At 42.8% G+C, this 16,795-nt stretch overlaps 1 protein-coding gene across 1 annotated transcript; it reads left to right on the top strand.

Annotated features, from left to right (window-relative positions):
* Positions 1-48: 48 nt before the first annotated feature.
* On the top strand, positions 49-16,770 carry GPR89B (G protein-coupled receptor 89B). Its single transcript, XM_083884954.1, has 14 exons — positions 49-137; positions 2,488-2,547; positions 3,273-3,376; positions 4,892-4,998; positions 5,784-5,885; positions 8,704-8,824; positions 9,067-9,147; positions 12,343-12,452; positions 13,391-13,479; positions 13,858-13,950; positions 14,256-14,351; positions 14,905-14,994; positions 15,596-15,661; positions 15,816-16,770. The coding sequence occupies exons 1-14, from the start codon at positions 96-98 to the stop codon at positions 16,020-16,022; spliced, it is 1,368 nt and encodes a 455-aa protein (XP_083741080.1). The 5' UTR covers positions 49-95; the 3' UTR covers positions 16,023-16,770.
* Positions 16,771-16,795: the final 25 nt, after the last annotated feature.

Here is a 16,795-nt window from a genome sequence, read left to right on the forward strand (position 1 = left end):
CGTGCCCGGGGCACGCGCCCGTGCGCCTGCGCGCCGCCGCCACCGGAGCCGGAAGCGCGGCGGGCTGGGCGGAGCGGGCAGCCTTGGGCGCCGCCATGAGCTTCCTCATCGACTCCAGCATCATGTTCACCTCACAGGTAACCCGCCCCTTCCCTGCCGCTGCTGCGCGGCGCCTCTGGCCGGGAGAAGGGCGAGGGAGCGGGGAGGTCCCGCCGTCACCGGCCTTCCCTTTCCCGGCGCCGTGTCCGGGCCGGAGCAGCGCGGGGGCGGCGCCTGGGGGCGCGCGTGCGCAGAGGGGCGCGCAAGGGGCGCGCGGGCCGAGCAGGGCTCCGTTTGAATTTAAATTTAAGTTTAATCTTCTTCAGCTGGAACAGACAGGGAAGTTCATCTTGCTGATCTCTACTGAGCGCTTGGTTAATTTCTGGTATTTCTCAATAAGGCTGATCCTGAGCAGTTGGACCAGACGGAAATGCGTTTCAGTGGCTCACAGAGGGGTCTGGTTTAAGCCTCTGGGCTGGTGTGAGAGTTCTGTTCTGTAGTGATGAGAGATAAGAGCCTTTCTCCTCTCAGCAGCAGGTGGCTGTCTTAGATAGATTTCAGTGCACAACCCTAATTCCTGACAATTTTTAGGACAACTTTGGCCGTTCCTTAGAAGAACAGTTCTCGTCCCATTTGATAATGCTTTGAGTTTTGTTTACAACGTGCTTTTTCACTGTTGGTGGCTTGAGCGTAGCTTTGGTGCTGTTAGCAATTCACCCAGAACAAAAACTCGCACTTCTTTGCTTTGAGTCCTGAGCTCTAACTTGTCTAATAGCTTTTCTTTCATTTCTGATGGCAGATTTGAATCCTCTCATCGTCTTCCACACTGCCAAGTTAGATGTTCAAGTCGCTGCATGTAATTGTTGAATGCTGAAGATTTTGCTGAGTTTACATGTCACATTCAAACTGCAGTGTCTTGGAGTGTGAACTTTTACCAAAATGCGTTTCTTTGCTTTTGTACAGTCCCTAACACAAGGGGAGTCTTATCTTCACATTCAGGTTTCTGTAATTGTACTTCTTTCTTCTTCTTTTCTCTCTTACTTCTTTTTGAAAAGTTTGTCTCTACCTTTTTTCTCCTTCCCACTGTTAAATGTGGAATTGCTTTATGTAGATCTCATTTGCTTATCATACTTCTTTAACTTATGACCTGTAGATAGGAGGCTTATGCAGTATCTTTCCTTTTTGCTAGCAGCCACCTTAAAGTCTGAAGTCCTCCTCAAACAAGTTTTTCCAGCTGCTACCAATCACTCATTCCACCCCATTCCTATTTCAGTTGTTCTTTCAAGGCAGCTGTGTTTGACCTTCTTGCCCAGCATTCCAGGTATTCCTTGTCTGTAACTCCTGTTAGTGTGTTGCCTTTGCTGCTGTGGGTTCTCCTGATGTGCAGGGAGGCAATCCACAATAATTCCTTTGGTTTTGTCTTTGGATATTTCCCATCTGTACGGCAGGGTGGGCAGAAAGCTCTGGACACTTCCATGTGCTCTGAGGAGATACACTGACTGTATTCCTTGATGTCTGACATGTACCGAATTTTGGCTTTACCTTGGTCAGGGCTAGTTCTGTAAAGAATACAGAGTATTTCCTGAATTCTCTTTTTGCTTGGGTTCTTTTAAATCATTGCACTCCCTTTCATCTTATGAGGAGTAGATGGGACTGCCCACAGGAGGCCTGGCAGCACAGTCCCCTGTAACTCTCTGAAGACAGGTAATTGTAGTTTTGGCCACCTTGTTCCATTTGTATTTACTTCATTTCAGTCATCTGCAAAACAGCTGTGACATGAAGTTGATCCCTTCAGGAGTGTGAAGGAACTTAAACATAATGTGCTTTCACAACCACTGAAATGCAAAGTGTTACTGGCTTTTTCTGCTTCACCTGCCGTGTCCTCGTGGCTTTCTGCAGCTCCAGACTGTGGTGTGAGGCATCCAGCACTGCCTTTTCCCCACCTTAGAGATGCTGGTAGCACCTTCCACCCACAATGTGTCAGTGTCTAACCAGATGTACAAAAAATTCACATCCACCTTCCAGTCTACAAGAGACAGCAGATGTTTTAATAAAATTTACTCATCTCTAGAAGATGTGCACATGGTGGACATTCAACTGTTTGCTTTGCCTCCACTTCTGTATTTCCTGTAAAAAACCCCATAGGCTTTAATTCTGTAGATCACAAGAGTGAAACAAGAATCAACAGTACACAGGATTCTGGCAGACCAGGAACTGAGGAATTTTGTTGTCTTGACTAGGTCTTCCTTAAGGCCATGGCCTTTTGTGTCTGCTACACTTGGATGTTCAAAATACTGGTACTGTGGCAAGTTTTAATCTTTTGTGGATCTTGGGTACTTTAGGTTAGGTCTTTTCCTTCCATTTATTAAATTTACAGCCAGCAAGGCAGTGGGTTTGTGTTTGGCAAGTTGCAGGATGCAAATGTTGAGTGTTTCATCTCTTCTGTAGGTGCTGTTCTTTGGGTTTGGGTGGCTCTTCTTCATGAGGAAGCTCTTCAAGGATTATGAGGTAAGAAAGAACCTTTCAAGTCTGTATCTTTGAAAATTATTCCCAATTATAGAAAAAAATTTTAAACTGCGTTTAGCCTTAATCCTCTCTTTTCATTTCCTCTTGTGCTTCTGTTTGAAAAACTCCTGGATATCTGTGGAAATGGGTTCTTCTGTGGCCACTGGAAGTTTCTATACTGGCTGTTTTAAATAAAAAGAAATATGGAGGAGATGCAGGGGTAATAGTAAACTGAGGGAACTGTTTTGCCTTTTGCCCTAGTAAGCCCACCTTATATAAAGTAAAGTTTTTGAGACAAAATCAAATCCAGTGGTTTACTTTAAATTCAGTGAGATGGATCATTTGCAGCTGAATTGGTTGTGAGGCCTGGATGGGATAAAAATGATAAAAATGCCATTCTCTTGTCCATAGTGGGGTATGAGGTTGTAGTCTAGGTCAGAGATGGTTTAAGTGCAAACCAAATTCAGACCCCAGCAGCTTTTCTGATGTGGATTTTGTTTTTGAATCCAAGGTTAATATCAAAGAGCTCTCTTGGTGTATGAGTTTGCCCTCTGTTTTCCAAGAGGCTTTTGCCTTCCTCCTGAGCAGGTAAAGTGCTTGGTGCCTTTAAGCCAGAGGCTGAGTTGTGGCCATCATACCTTGTGATTTGTCCTGTCAGCTGAGGGATGTCAGGATGCCATTCCAGAAATGTCAGTGCCCACTGATTCTGGATTGTTTCTGCATTGCAGGTGCGACAGTACGTGGTCCAGGTGATCTTCTCTGTGACTTTTGCCTTCTCCTGCACCATGTTTGAACTCATCATCTTTGAGATTTTGGGAGTGCTGAACAGCAGGTGAGTCTGGGAGCCCACTGGGGACTGGCCTGCCTTGTGCTCTGCAGCATCTTCTTCAGTCTAACTTCTAAATTAATGGGTTAGGCTTGGATTGGGGAAATAATGGGAAAAAACTGTCAACAACTCAATGAAGATGTTTGTGCACAACATTTGTTTATTTGACAGAGCATGGGACTAGTAGCCATAAGCTTCCAATTTCACTTGCAATTGCTATTAACAATTGGTCTGGGTCCTTAGGGCAAGGCTTTTGATTTTCTACATTTGTGAAGTTAAAAGAAATTATTTCTTCTATGAAAGTATTGTAACTCTTCAGCTCATGCTAAGAGCATTTTTCAGGTGCTGAAGACTACAGAAACTTTCAGCACTGGTTTTTCTTTTGTGGTCAGAGGAGTGAATAAGATGTGAAGCTAATCATGGAGTGAAAGCTATGCCTGTAACAGTACAGGGTTTGTGAATCAAAGGTGAATCCCCTCTTGACAAGAGGGTGAGGACTTGTACTTAAAGGGCATGTTAAAAACTGTCTTCTTTGGAAGTCAGTAGGAAAGAGAAGACAGAGCAATAACATGTAGAGGCTACACTGGGTTTCTTCTTATTCTGTCTCATCACACAAGTATGAGAGAGCAGACAAAGGGGTTGTAAGGCAGAAAGTACAGAACTGATGAAAAGTAATGTTAGTTCTGTGTGTTATTAATATGTGGGGCTGGTAGCAGAGAGATCACTGAGGAGAATGCTTTTATAAGCTTCAATAAAGAGCTAGACTTCATTATGGATGAAAATGTTGCCTCTGAATTGGTCAGGAAAAAGTGACAAGGATCCTTGTAATTTCTTCTTCCCTGAGGGTAAAGAGGATATGAGTTAATGTTGGGAATGGGAGCATGTATTTTTCTGTTCAAGTAAAGTGAAAGGTCAGTTCAGCCAAGATGAATCTCACCTGCATGTGACTACTCTTTATTTTGGTCAGGGGAGTATTGATCATGTTGATCTATTTATGTATTTATTAAACCTTGCTTTGCGAAGTCTTGCAGATGAGACAATTGACTCTGATGTGAAACATGCTGAATTATCAATGTTAAATATTTTTAGTCTTTTCAATATGAAGTAGCTCTTTTTGGACTCAGCTGTTCATTAGAAAATAATTACTGGTTATACTTAGTTTTGATGTAGTGTTCAGCTAGATGAGCAGTCAGTCACATGAATCATCCTGCAACTGGCATTAGTCACCATAGGAAATACAGTATTTGATAAAATACCCAGCCTGGTTTTCTGGATAGCTGTTTAGTTTTAAGTACATTCTTGACCTCTGTATTTAAAAATAAAACTGTACAAAACCCCAAACCAAACAACTCCTTCTCTTCTACCCTAATTAAAAAACCCAAAACAACAGAGTATTCTATATGCTAAGCCAATATTATTCATTGCTTGAGGTAGTTGAAAAGATTTCACTGACAGGCAGTTTTCTCTGAGAAATTTGTTGTATTATGATATTGTGCTAATCAGTATTTTGCTTTATTTCAGCTCTCGATATTTTCACTGGAAGCTGAACCTGTGTGTCATTTTGCTCATCCTGGTCTTCATGGTGCCCTTCTACATTGGTTACTTCGTTGTGAGCAATATCAGATTATGTGAGTACTGGGTTTGTGGCAGGGGAGCTGCTAATCTGATACTAGGACTACAAATGAGAAATAATTTAGGTCACTGTCCTTGTACCTCCCTCCTTGCCCTGGCTTTGCTCTGGCTGAATACCTTCTCTTTGGAACTTTATGCTTTATCATGAACCATTCATTGAACAGTCAGGAAATGCTTTACATGGCCGCAGCAAATGCTGCTTTTCTTCATGGGTTTCAGCAAAGTTGAGCACTTTGGAGTAATATTACTGGGATTTGCTCCTTTGCAATTTTAAGCTTGCAGCCAAACTCTTCAACCCTTGGCAAGGCTGTGTTGTTCTGCTAGGGGGTGAAAGAAATGAGGCAGAGAAGCCCAATAAATCACTTCTGAAGCAGAAAGGCTCAGTAAATTACTTCTGCATTTTTTGTTTCTGCTGTGTCTGGATGAGGCCTCTTCCATGGGCTAATGGACACTTAACCCTTGAGCTGTTGACACTCATCACTCTTTTGTGTGAAGCTCAGGTTGGGAATATTAAATGTGTAGTTTTGCCATGAAGATATGATATTTAAGATTCATGTTCAAGATCACACAGAAAAGAGGCAGTGAAATGGTGCCATGTGGGCAGTGGAGCCTTGTGGGAGGTGAGGGGGTGCTCACTGCAGGCTGTAGCTCTGTCAAGTGGCACCTGCTTTGGCCACCTGTTCTCAAAGTAGCATTTAGATCAATGTAGAAATGTTGCAAGCTATAAAAAGCCCTAAAGTTTAAAATCCATTGTAAACACTCCCTTTTTCCTCTCCATTAGTGCACAGACAGAAACTACTTTTTGCGTGTGTTGTGTGGTTGACCTTCATGTATTTCTTCTGGAAGTTGGGGGATCCGTTTCCTATTCTCAGCCCAAAACATGGTGAGTTTCATTTTCTTGCTGATTTCTTCCCTCCTGCAAATAGGCTTTGTTATTTCACTTTTATTTTGGAGCTGCTATTATCTCAGCTCTGCAGCTGGAACTGTAGAAAGTAGTTCCTAAAACTGAGAGTCTGCTCTGCTTTGAAATCTGCAATGTGTAGGTTGTCAGACTGACAGAAATGGGTGGATAAATCTGGATTATTTTCATTAGTTTTCTTTCAGTACCACAAGAAAACCTGAAGGAAGTAAGTCCTAACTGAACCTAGACTATGTAAGAACATGGTGTACTTTGGAGGACACAGAAACTCTATCTCCACACAAAGTTGATCACAATGTTTATTCACTCACTTCTTTCTATTGTGGAGATTAAACCTAGCTTATTTAAGAAGTTTATTTAAGAAGAAGATCAACAACCAGTCCTTCATCTGACTTTTTTTTCAGTCAGGTTTTATTTTTTTCTTGTGGCTGAAATCAGATGAGTTTAGCATGAGTGGCTGTCCAGTTGTGTCCAGCGTGCCTGAACACTGGAGCTGCACAGACTGCAGCCAGCAGTGGGCCTGGCAGTTGTGCTGGCTTTGGTACAGATTCCTGCTGTGCCTGAGCCCAGAGTGTGTGCAGTTCATGGCACTGGAGTGTGTCTGCTGGATGCCAGAGCTGTTTGTGTGCAAAATTAGTTTGGGTGTCTCTGTTGTGGTCATGAGTACAGTGTGAAGATACTGTGTGCACTTGGGCTGGTTTGGGTCCAGCAGACTCAGCATGTGCCTGGCTCTGCTGAACCCTTGAGGCACCTGGTTGTGCTGAAGGATTGTGACACTGTTAGAACCAGACTATTTGTTACCTGTGTTACCTGTGTAACTTCTATTGCCCTTCAATTTCCCCTGCACTGGAATATTGTTTGGACATTGCTCCCAACAGGTGAAATTCAGTCCATATCACAGGAATTGGTGAATATGTCTGTCTGCATACAAAATGCCCGGCTTAGTCCTTCTGTTTTGTGGGAAGCTGCTTGACTCTGTGCTCACATGAGAAGTTGAAGGATACCAACTCGTGTAGGGTCTGCTCACCCTTTCATCTGTGATCCTAAAAGTTTCCTAAGAAAAAGTATGTCTGTGTTTTGTAATTGTGTCATTTGCCTCCGAAATCCAGCAGCTGATGTATAGTGCAGATCCCTCTGCCCAGTGTTCCACTGCCAAGAAAAACTTGTGTCCATTGTGAGCTGCAGAAGGTGCTTGAGTTGGCAGAATGTAATAATCTAATGGAAACTTAGCCATGGGGTTTGGGTATTCCTCTTTTGGTCACCAGAAGGTTCTGGGAGACTGTGTAACACCTGCAGATTTCCAGAATGGGTAGTAGGGTGTTTGTTGTTTTTAATTGTACTTTAGAGGGTGTGATACCTCCTCTTAAGAGTTTTACAGTGCCTTATCCTACCAGGTGTAGACATGAGGTTAGAACAAAGGATTCTACATGTTTATTCCCTGCTGCATTGTTGGGATGCTGCTGTCCTGCATGTACCGACAAGGCTGCTGTGGGTTTCATCAGGGAGTGGTGACCTAATTCAGGCAGGTGGGGATTGGGATGGCAATATCCTGCAGCTGAGAAGTGCACCATTGAGCAAGGGCTCCCTTGGACTGCAATTTATTTAACAAACCTGAGTTTGGGAGCTTGTAGTAGAAGGAAGGTTTTGCTTAATGACACACCAGTATTCTAATGAAGCTCTTATCTGAGTTGATGGAACATCCATTCACTTTGTGTGTGTTTCATGGGGAAGCGTTGCTCCAACCAGTGGAATGTCATGTCATGTTGAAGGCACCTCTGTTTTAAGTGCTGCAGTCTGGCAGCGTGTGGGGCAAAAGGCCAGTGTATTGTAGCACATTCTGTAGCTCCTGTAAATCTCTGTGCAGCTGCACATGACTGGGTGTCTCGGTTTCCCTTTGTGAAGTCTTTTTGCCGTGTTTTCATCATTCATTGCACTTCTCTGAAGCATGAAATGTGGCTTGGCGCTCGGCCACCTCCGCTTTGCAATCGTGTAAGCTCTAAATGTGCTGTGTGTGGCAGCTGCTCTGTACCCAGCTCCCTAAAAAGTGACTGGTGTTAACTACACGTGGCACTGTGTCCTGGGAAGGCAGGTTGAGGTCTGTGTTTAAGAAAAAATGCAGCTTCAGTGCTTGGTGGTGGTTACAGCACTTCATGTTCATGTTGAATTACATATTTTAGAGTCTACTTTGTGCTCAGGTAGAAGACCTTGTTGGTCACCTCAATGTATTTGTGTCAACCAGATGAACACTGAACAGCCAGGAACAGCTTAAGCTTCTCAACTCCACTGTCCTACAAGCACAGCTTGGATCTCATCTGGAAGGGTCACTTCCAGGGGAATGGGGGTTCAAACGTTTTTAGGCCAGGACTAGCTGGTTTAGTAATAACTGCTGATAATTGCAGAAGTGTCTTTATGGAAGGCACTGCTTTATAAGTGCTGGTGGATGATCTGTGTTCCCACCTCAGCAAATGTGAAACATATTTGATTAGTTTGGAACCAAAATACTGATATTTAGTCCTCTCCACATATCCATATATCTGCCTTAAGTTTCTTCACAGCTGGAGTTCCCCATCCCTGTTTCTAAGCATGGTAATGTGATTTCTGAGGGAGACTTGCTGCCTCTTTCTTCTCTTAGTCCCTGTCTGTCCTTCCTGTTACTTGGGGTCACTGCAGTGGGAAGGCAGTCAGATTAATTAAGCAGCTCTGTGTTGTGTTAGGAGGGCACCAAGTGTGGAGCAGAGTGAAGAGAGCAAGGTTGCTGATGCCATGTTTTTCCCTCCCTCAGGAATCCTGTCTATAGAACAGCTCATCAGCCGTGTTGGTGTGATTGGGGTGACACTCATGGCTTTGCTGTCAGGATTTGGGGCTGTCAACTGTCCATACACCTACATGTCCTACTTTCTCAGGTAACTGCAGCCTTGTGCAACACTTGTCCAGCTTTTTGAGATTATTTTTTTGCCTTTCCTGTGGCATCGTTTCAAGTTTTTTTGTTACTTTATTTCTGAATCTAGCTGTTGTCATGTCTGCATGCTAGAACCATTTCCACTGACTCTGCATATTCCCCTTATAGAGGGTTTTCTTTGTCTCATGGGCATGTGCACGTCTCTGAAATGAGTAGCAGGTTTAATTGGGGGTCTTTATTTTGCAGGAATGTGACAGATGCAGATATTCTGGCACTGGAGCGACGACTCCTTCAGACTATGGACATGATTGTTAGCAAGAAAAAAAGGTGAGAGGACAACAGTAGCACAAAATTATTTATCTCAAGGATTTGCAGTCAGTAGGGTATTGAAATGGTTCTTGAAATGGCATAAGATGGATTTTGAAATCTGAATTGGGTTGAGCTGTGTGGTCTTTTGTTCTGGCCTGATACATGACTGTTTTTAACACCAAGTAATGCCCTTTGTGGCTGCAGTAGCACAGATGAGGCTTCCAAGACCGTTGGTAACTCTGCTGGCAGCATAACTAATCTGCAGGATGGCACCTTTCTCTCCTGCCAAGTCAGGGACCCTTAGGCCACTGCAGCTGGCTCTTACTTGTGGTTTCAGGACAGAAAGTGGTTTGTACATGTGGTGGATCCTGCTCAAAGCTGAAGCAGGGTAGTGAGCTGGTGTGGACACAGTTATATTCCTGCAAACAGCAAGGTTTATGTTGGTTAAGTTTTGCAGAATTGCAGGATGTTGCTAATGTGGATATCCTGTAGTACACAAGTGTGCCATCAGAACTCTGCTGGCAGTGGTTTAGCTTATTTATTCCATGTTCCCCAAGCTAAAAAAGCCTACTTTCAGAAACTGTGTAATTTCACTGAAAAGATTTTTGTCTGCATATTTTATATCAATATAACGTATTTCATGTCTTGCTCGTAGTGCAGAATAAATCCAGTTACTGGAGTCACTTCAAAGGTTTGACTGTCTGACACAACAGTCTCCCAGACTTTACTTTTGGTGCCTTAATGTTTCAATGGAACCTTTTAACGTGTGCAGGGGGGCTTTTAGGTAGCTTAACCTTGCCAAATTCATCACCATGTATGTATCTGCTGATGAGTATTAGCTGATGGAAGTGTAGTTAAAGCATAACCTCCTTCCCCTTTGAAAATGTTAAGTGGTGAACAACTGTTAACTCTGTATTTTGTGGTCATGTAAGATGGTAAGTAGTGAGAGAATTTAATTACTCAGGTTTAATTGGTTTAATTGACTGGAAGCTCACGAAAAGACTGCCTTGGGAGTTGAAAGATAGTGCTGTTTCTGACTCTGCTGCTTTGTTTTGTATAGTGTTTTTTTGACTTTTGGTCCAGGGAGAGTGATGTTGGGGCAAAAGTCAGGATGCCAATGGCTTGTAACTAACTAGCACTTTCTTGCCTTCCTATGGCCAGAAAATCTTCTGAATATGGCAACTTCCTAACCATTATGAAGAGCCATGTATTAATCACTTGGGAATTAGAATGGAGCTTGTGTATATGTATTAAAAAAAACCTCAAACAACAAATCCCCCAAATAAACTCCAAATTAAGTGCTCACAGAACTGTGCAAGAAATAGCAGAAGCTTGAGTTGTGTAGGTTTTGTTCTCTTTTTTGCTTTGACAGGGAGCAGTGGCTTGCATGGTTGGACTAGTTGCTCATATAAAGCCAAATTTAAAGGTTAGATATGTATCAGTCCAACTGCGACCAAGTAATTGGCAGAACAAGTGGGAATACAGTATTTTCCAGCACAGGGTAAATGCTGCAGTTCCATAAATTGTCAGTGATGTGCTGGCCACCTTCTCAGTACTACTGATAGTGCAGGACTTAGCAGTGAGCACAAGAGCTGTAAGGCAATAGAACATAAAGCTTTTTGTTTTCTTTGCTGATCCTGACATTTCTTCTCATGCTAACTTTTAGTCATGCTGGCTTTCTACTCAGTAAGAGATAGTTGGTGAAAGTTGTTTGCCCTGATGGTTTTAGCACAGGAATCACTTTTCTCTCCTTCCTGAGCACAGTCAAGTAAAGCCTTATGGAAACTCACCTCTGAGACTGTCAGTCTTTATCCTCATTCTTGCAGGTGTGACATAACTAAGCCTCAGGTTTGAAATGCCAGCATTCTGATGGCATTACTTCATTTGGATCATGTTAGAGTCAGATCCTGATGTGACACACAGATATCACATAACATCATCACCAATCTACATGCATAGAATGTGTGGGGTTTGCCTGTGGATCTTTTCTGTGAGGTCTCCAGAGCTCCTGAGCCCTGTGTGGATACAGAGATCCTCAAAAGAGATCTGTCTTTGTGCACCTATAGCCTTGTGCTTCACCTGGACATTGCTGCATATTTGCTGCAATGCTGTGGATCATTTGGGATGGTCAATCTGTGTACTGTGATAAAGCAAGGATTAAAAATGCATTTCTTACATTCAGCAGCTCTCAGGATTCCAGGATCTCTCTTATTTGCAGTCTGTGGCCATATGTGCTTTTCTGTGTCTGTAGGGTGCCCCAAGGGTGTTTCTTTTGCTGATGTGAAAGGAATGATTGAATGATTTATAATTTTTTTTTTTTTTTATTGCACTGCTTATCAACAGCCTTGTAGAGGGCTCAGTGCCAAATGTAGCAATGCTGGCTGCAGCTACAGGAAAGGGACTAAACACCACAGGATCGTGGAGCATCCAGAGAATCCTGGGAATAGTTTTCAGCTAAGGAATGGATAACTTGCTCACAAATTTCAGTGGGGAGAAATGTGAGGGAACAAGACCAGAAGCCAACACAGCTCATGGGGATTATGCCGTGTTGCACATGGAAGTGTGAGGGACGATAGGCAGCTGCTGCCGGAGTGTTGGAATTAACTTCAGGAGTCACATTCAGATCGCCTGAAGCATCCAGTGGTTCAGTCCAAGAATGGATTTGTGTGTTTCTGCTTCATAACAGCTTGTCATGCAGCCCAGCAGTGAGTGACAGCATACCAGAGAGTGCTCTGCACACCATCCAGAGCTCACAGCTCCCTGGAAAAGGCGGATGTGCAGTGATAAAGAAGAGGTGTCCAGGGAGAGGGAGGAGCATGAGAAGTCTTTTAATTCCTGAACTTGAGATAACACAGTCATGTGTTTGAGGAAAGGAAAGCAACTAATCATATCAACTAATCATATCACTGAGAAATCCATTTGAATTCTGAATTTTTAACTGGGTTTAAATCCCTCTAGGATCGATACAGAATCCTGAATGGAAGCGTCTCGTTGAATCTCACTTGATTAGATCTGGGCTCTACTCCAGAGCTAATCAGGGTAATTTTATGTAGTGGGATTGATGTTTAGGGGAAGAAAAAAGGGTAATCTCTTTTTGGTGAGTTTAGTTTAACAGCATCTTCTAAAAATCTAGTGGATTCTTTTCTTTGTTCTTGTTCTGATTTTTCATAAAAATATTATAGTCCTAAGGACTTCTGTTTTCTGTTTTTTCAGGATAGCAGTGGCTCACAGGACAATGTTCCAGAGAGGAGAAGTGCATAACAGACCCACTGGCTTCTGGGGAATGATAAAAAGTGTTACAACATCTGTTCCTGGCAGTGAAAGTATCCTTCATCTGCATGCTGGCACCTGCCTTGGGAGGTGCATCCAGCTTTCTTTGTTTTGAGAGGTAGAGTGTTAGTTGGGACAGTCACAAAGCATTTGTGTTTCAACACATTTCAAGCCTAATGTCTGCTAAGTGTGTTCTCCGGCACTCTCTGATCTTTTGCCTGGGCCTTGGGCACAGTTTGACTGTGACACAGGCAGAAGTTTTATGCTTCTGCCCTGCTCTATAAATGCTCCATCACCATGAGGAGGGTAGAGAGAATCAGGGAATACTTGATGTCCACAGAATCATAGGATGGTTTGGTTTGAAGGGACCTTAAAGATCATCCAGTTTCAGCTTCCCTGTGGAAGCAATCTCTTGGGAATGACAAGGGTCTGCACTCCTCTAACAGAGCTGCTTACCAGCAATTTCTGTCAGATCAGTTGAAGTGTGCATTTTGCATATTTGAGGCTCAGGACTCTTCTTCCTCTCTAGCTGCTAAAATCAGAATTTGGCTATTTGACAGACTCTTCATAGTAATCACTAATCTCTTGGAGCAGTTACTCAGCGGTTTTGTTTATGAAGATGATCTGAGATGACATCTTGTGAGATGCACTTCAGTGGCAGGGGACACTGATCAAAGTGGAGCAGCAGTTTTGAGAGCTCTGGTTGTATTCTGTGATGTGTTTCCCAGGCAAAGAAATAGTTTGTTGCAGGACTGCCTAAATACTGTGTTCTGCCTACCTCCTTAAGCTGGAGCAGTTTGCATCAGGTACATCCTTGAGATTTCTTTGGTGCTGTGTTAATGAGGAGCATGAGGACTGAACGACAAAGCTGATCTGGATATAAGAAGAGACCAAACCATTAGATGTGGCCCTTGAGCTGAAGGTAGGGAATGTTTTGTTCTTAATTAAGAATTCATGATGTGTTCTAGCCTTGACTATGTCGGTTTGCCAGATCTGTCCCTTATCCAGCAAGAAGTGGATGCCCTGGAAGAATTGAGTCGGCAGCTTTTCCTGGAAACTGCTGACTTGCATGCAACAAAGGTACACAGCAAATAATTGCCCAGATGGGTGTTGGGAGGTCAGAGTGGTTTGGAAGAGTGCATGTGTTATGAGAAATTGAAACCTGTTCGATAAGTAAATGATGAGATGTAATGCAGTGGAGTGAAGATCTGTTTAACTTTGGGGCTAGATGACACTTCCTTTCCAGTTCAGATCCATCCCTGAGTCTGCCCCATGGCCCTGTAACCATTTCCAAGCTCATGAATTCACACTTTGGAGTTCAGAAACATTTGAATTAAAAAATGTAGAAAGATAGGGCTGTGTTTGCTACTGTTGGTGCTCCATTACAATTTTATGTTGTGAGTGATTGTGAAAATGATTTTCTTTTGTTCTACTCTCTCCCTTTTTTTGTATTTCCAGGAGAGAATAGAGTATTCCAAAACTTTTCAGGGAAAATACTTCAACTTTTTGGGTTATTTTTTCTCCATCTATTGTGTCTGGAAAATCTTCATGGTATGTAAATGTTTTCTTGCATTTTCTGTGGATATATGCAAATATACCCTGCATAGATTTCTTTAAAATCCAGAAATTCTGAAAGAAACTGGCTCTTGGTTGAAATAAAGCTCTAGATCTGGCTTTTCTATACAGCATTAGACCAGTAATTCCTACATGGATGTGTTTTGTGCCTTCTTTGGCAATCTGAGCACCCCCTGCCCTTTTCTTGGTAGTACAATGGAAGAGTCATGTATGAGCCTCACCTGTGAGAGTGAGAAATGCTTTTGCCTTTTTGTTTGAATGTAAATCCATCTCTCTTGCAGGCAACCATCAATATTGTATTTGACCGTGTGGGGAAGACTGATCCAGTCACAAGAGGAATTGAGATCACTGTAAATTACCTGGGAATCCAGTTTGATGTGAGCCTTTATTAGTTCTTACAGCCTTCTCAGCAATTCATATCTTATCTAAATAAAATCATCCTGCTGCTAGGGAGAAAGTGATAGACCTTGAGAATGTGGCTTAGGCTTTTGACTTAGTGAGGAGGAAAGGAAAATACACCATGATCATTGTTTTCACACTGATTTGATGCTGGGATGGTGATGGATGTGGTCTTGCCAGAGAGGCAGTAATTTTTTTGTTGTTATTTTGGAGAAATAGAAGCACATTAGACAATCTACTTAGATTGATGCATTCAGCTACAGAGTAATTCTGATTGTTTATGCAAGTAGTTGTTCTATCATTTACACTTAAAACATATCCCTGTGAAAATGGGGTTCTTTGGGATTGGTATAAACTAACTCTCCTTCTCTTGTGTTTGGAGTAAACAGTTGCTAATACATTTGTGAAAACATCTGTTATATAAACCTGTGTACAATTAGGAGAGACAAAACCCCTGAAGAATTGGCAGCTGTACAGTGTGGTGTAAATGAGGTTAGTGTTAAAGTTTTAACTGTGTTCTTCTCGTTACAGGTCAAATTCTGGTCTCAGCACATTTCCTTTATTCTTGTTGGAATAATCATTGTCACCTCTATTAGAGGGTTGTTAATCACACTTACAAAGGTAAGAACCAGGACTCTTAAGTGGTTTTACACAGAGAAATTGATTACCAGATCTTTTTCAATATGCATTTATGTTTAAATATCTGAATATAAATTCTTGCAGAGGGAGGAAGGTAGGAAGAATACCTTTGGCAGGATATTTCCCCAGTCTCTGTCAGGAAGGGATTTAGATGTTAAATAAGATGCTAAATGTAAGCAACAGTTCAAAATGATGCTGGAGCCAAGGCTTTTTGGTGAGGTTGATGAGATGGTGATTAATTAATTAAAGCTGCTGGTAGGACTGAAGGACAGTAATTCAACAGACATGAGACTCATTGACTTGACCTGGCCTTTGGTACCTATGGTTAAACTTCTCTGTACTGTTTTGTGATTTTTAACACAAGGTGCAACTGGCTGGGGGAGATCGATGTTTCAGGGGAGGGTTTATGAAAGTTTGAGGTTTACAAAAGTAGGCTACAGGTATCCCTCTGGAATGTATGGTTTTGATTGGGTATTTTTAGATGAAAAGGTATTGAACAGTATGTACCTTTCATGCTGTCCTAAGGCACATCAGACTTACCTGACTGCTTATTTCCAATGTTTTCCGTTTTTTTCCCCCCTAGTTCTTCTATGCCATTTCCAGCAGCAAGTCCTCCAATGTTATTGTTCTGCTGTTGGCACAGATAATGGTGAGTGTGGAGCACTGTGGGCACACCCCTGTGCATTTCTGCTGCATACCTTGTGTGTGTTTAAACACATAACAGTATCTTTGTGTGCTGCCCCCCGTTAGCCCCAGAGCCTGTGGTGAGGCAATAACTGCTGTCCCTGTTTTTTAACTCCCAGGGGATGTACTTTGTGTCCTCAGTGCTGCTGATCCGCATGAGCATGCCTCCGGAATACCGCACCATCATTACAGAGGTCCTGGGGGAGCTCCAGTTCAACTTCTATCACCGCTGGTTTGATGTCATATTCCTAGTTAGTGCCCTCTCCAGTATCCTCTTTCTCTATTTAGCACACAAACAAGCCCCAGAAAAGCACATGGCCCTCTGAGGCAGAACTGCAGCCATGCACTACTCTCTGTCCTGTCAGCTGCACCGCTGCAACTCCTGTCGATTGCAAGACTTGGAGAGGCAGGACTGCTCTGTGTTCTGGCTTCTTGAACCTCCACACGAGTCATCATCAAGCTCTGTGGCTCATTTTGTTCAGTGCCACAGCTGGAAGGGATGGAGGTGTGTGTCTTAAACTTGAAACAGTTCATTGCCAAGCAGTAAAAGCAGTCCTGGATACACCACTCACTATCCAGGGGCACCAGAACTTCTGTGGTAGGCTGGCTGAGGGAACACCTCCTACTCTTGGAACAACGTGTCCACAGAAGGCACCAAGAAATGTGATTTTTGTTTTGAAAATCAACTCATAATTGGGATTTGGAGGACAGCAATTCTGGAACTGAATGTTTGAGTCTGTGGAATTAAATAAGCTTTTGTAACATGCAAGTATCAGTTGTGTTTTGTCAGTCCCAAAGATTTGGCTGGATTTGAGCCAGAAGGTGGTTAGGATTTGCTGTCTGGCAGAAGTGGAGTGGAGAGAACTCCATTTTTCTATGTAGTATGTGCTAGTGTGTATCACTAGTACCTGCTATCCTTAGGAACTGGAGATTTGCTTTCTCTTACTGAGTGTCAACTTTTTTTCTCTCTCTGCATAAGTGGAACTGAGGTTTTGGGTTCCTCTTTGCTAGAGTTCATTGTTAAGTCAAAGACCATTCTCATGCCTTGTTTACATTGTATGTTACAAATTTTATTCCTGTGACTTAAACTTTTAGGTTC

The sequence above is a fragment of the Zosterops lateralis genome (genome assembly GCF_965231275.1).
Source record: "Zosterops lateralis genome assembly, chromosome: 2".
NCBI classification, from domain to species: Eukaryota; Metazoa; Chordata; class Aves; order Passeriformes; family Zosteropidae; genus Zosterops; species Zosterops lateralis.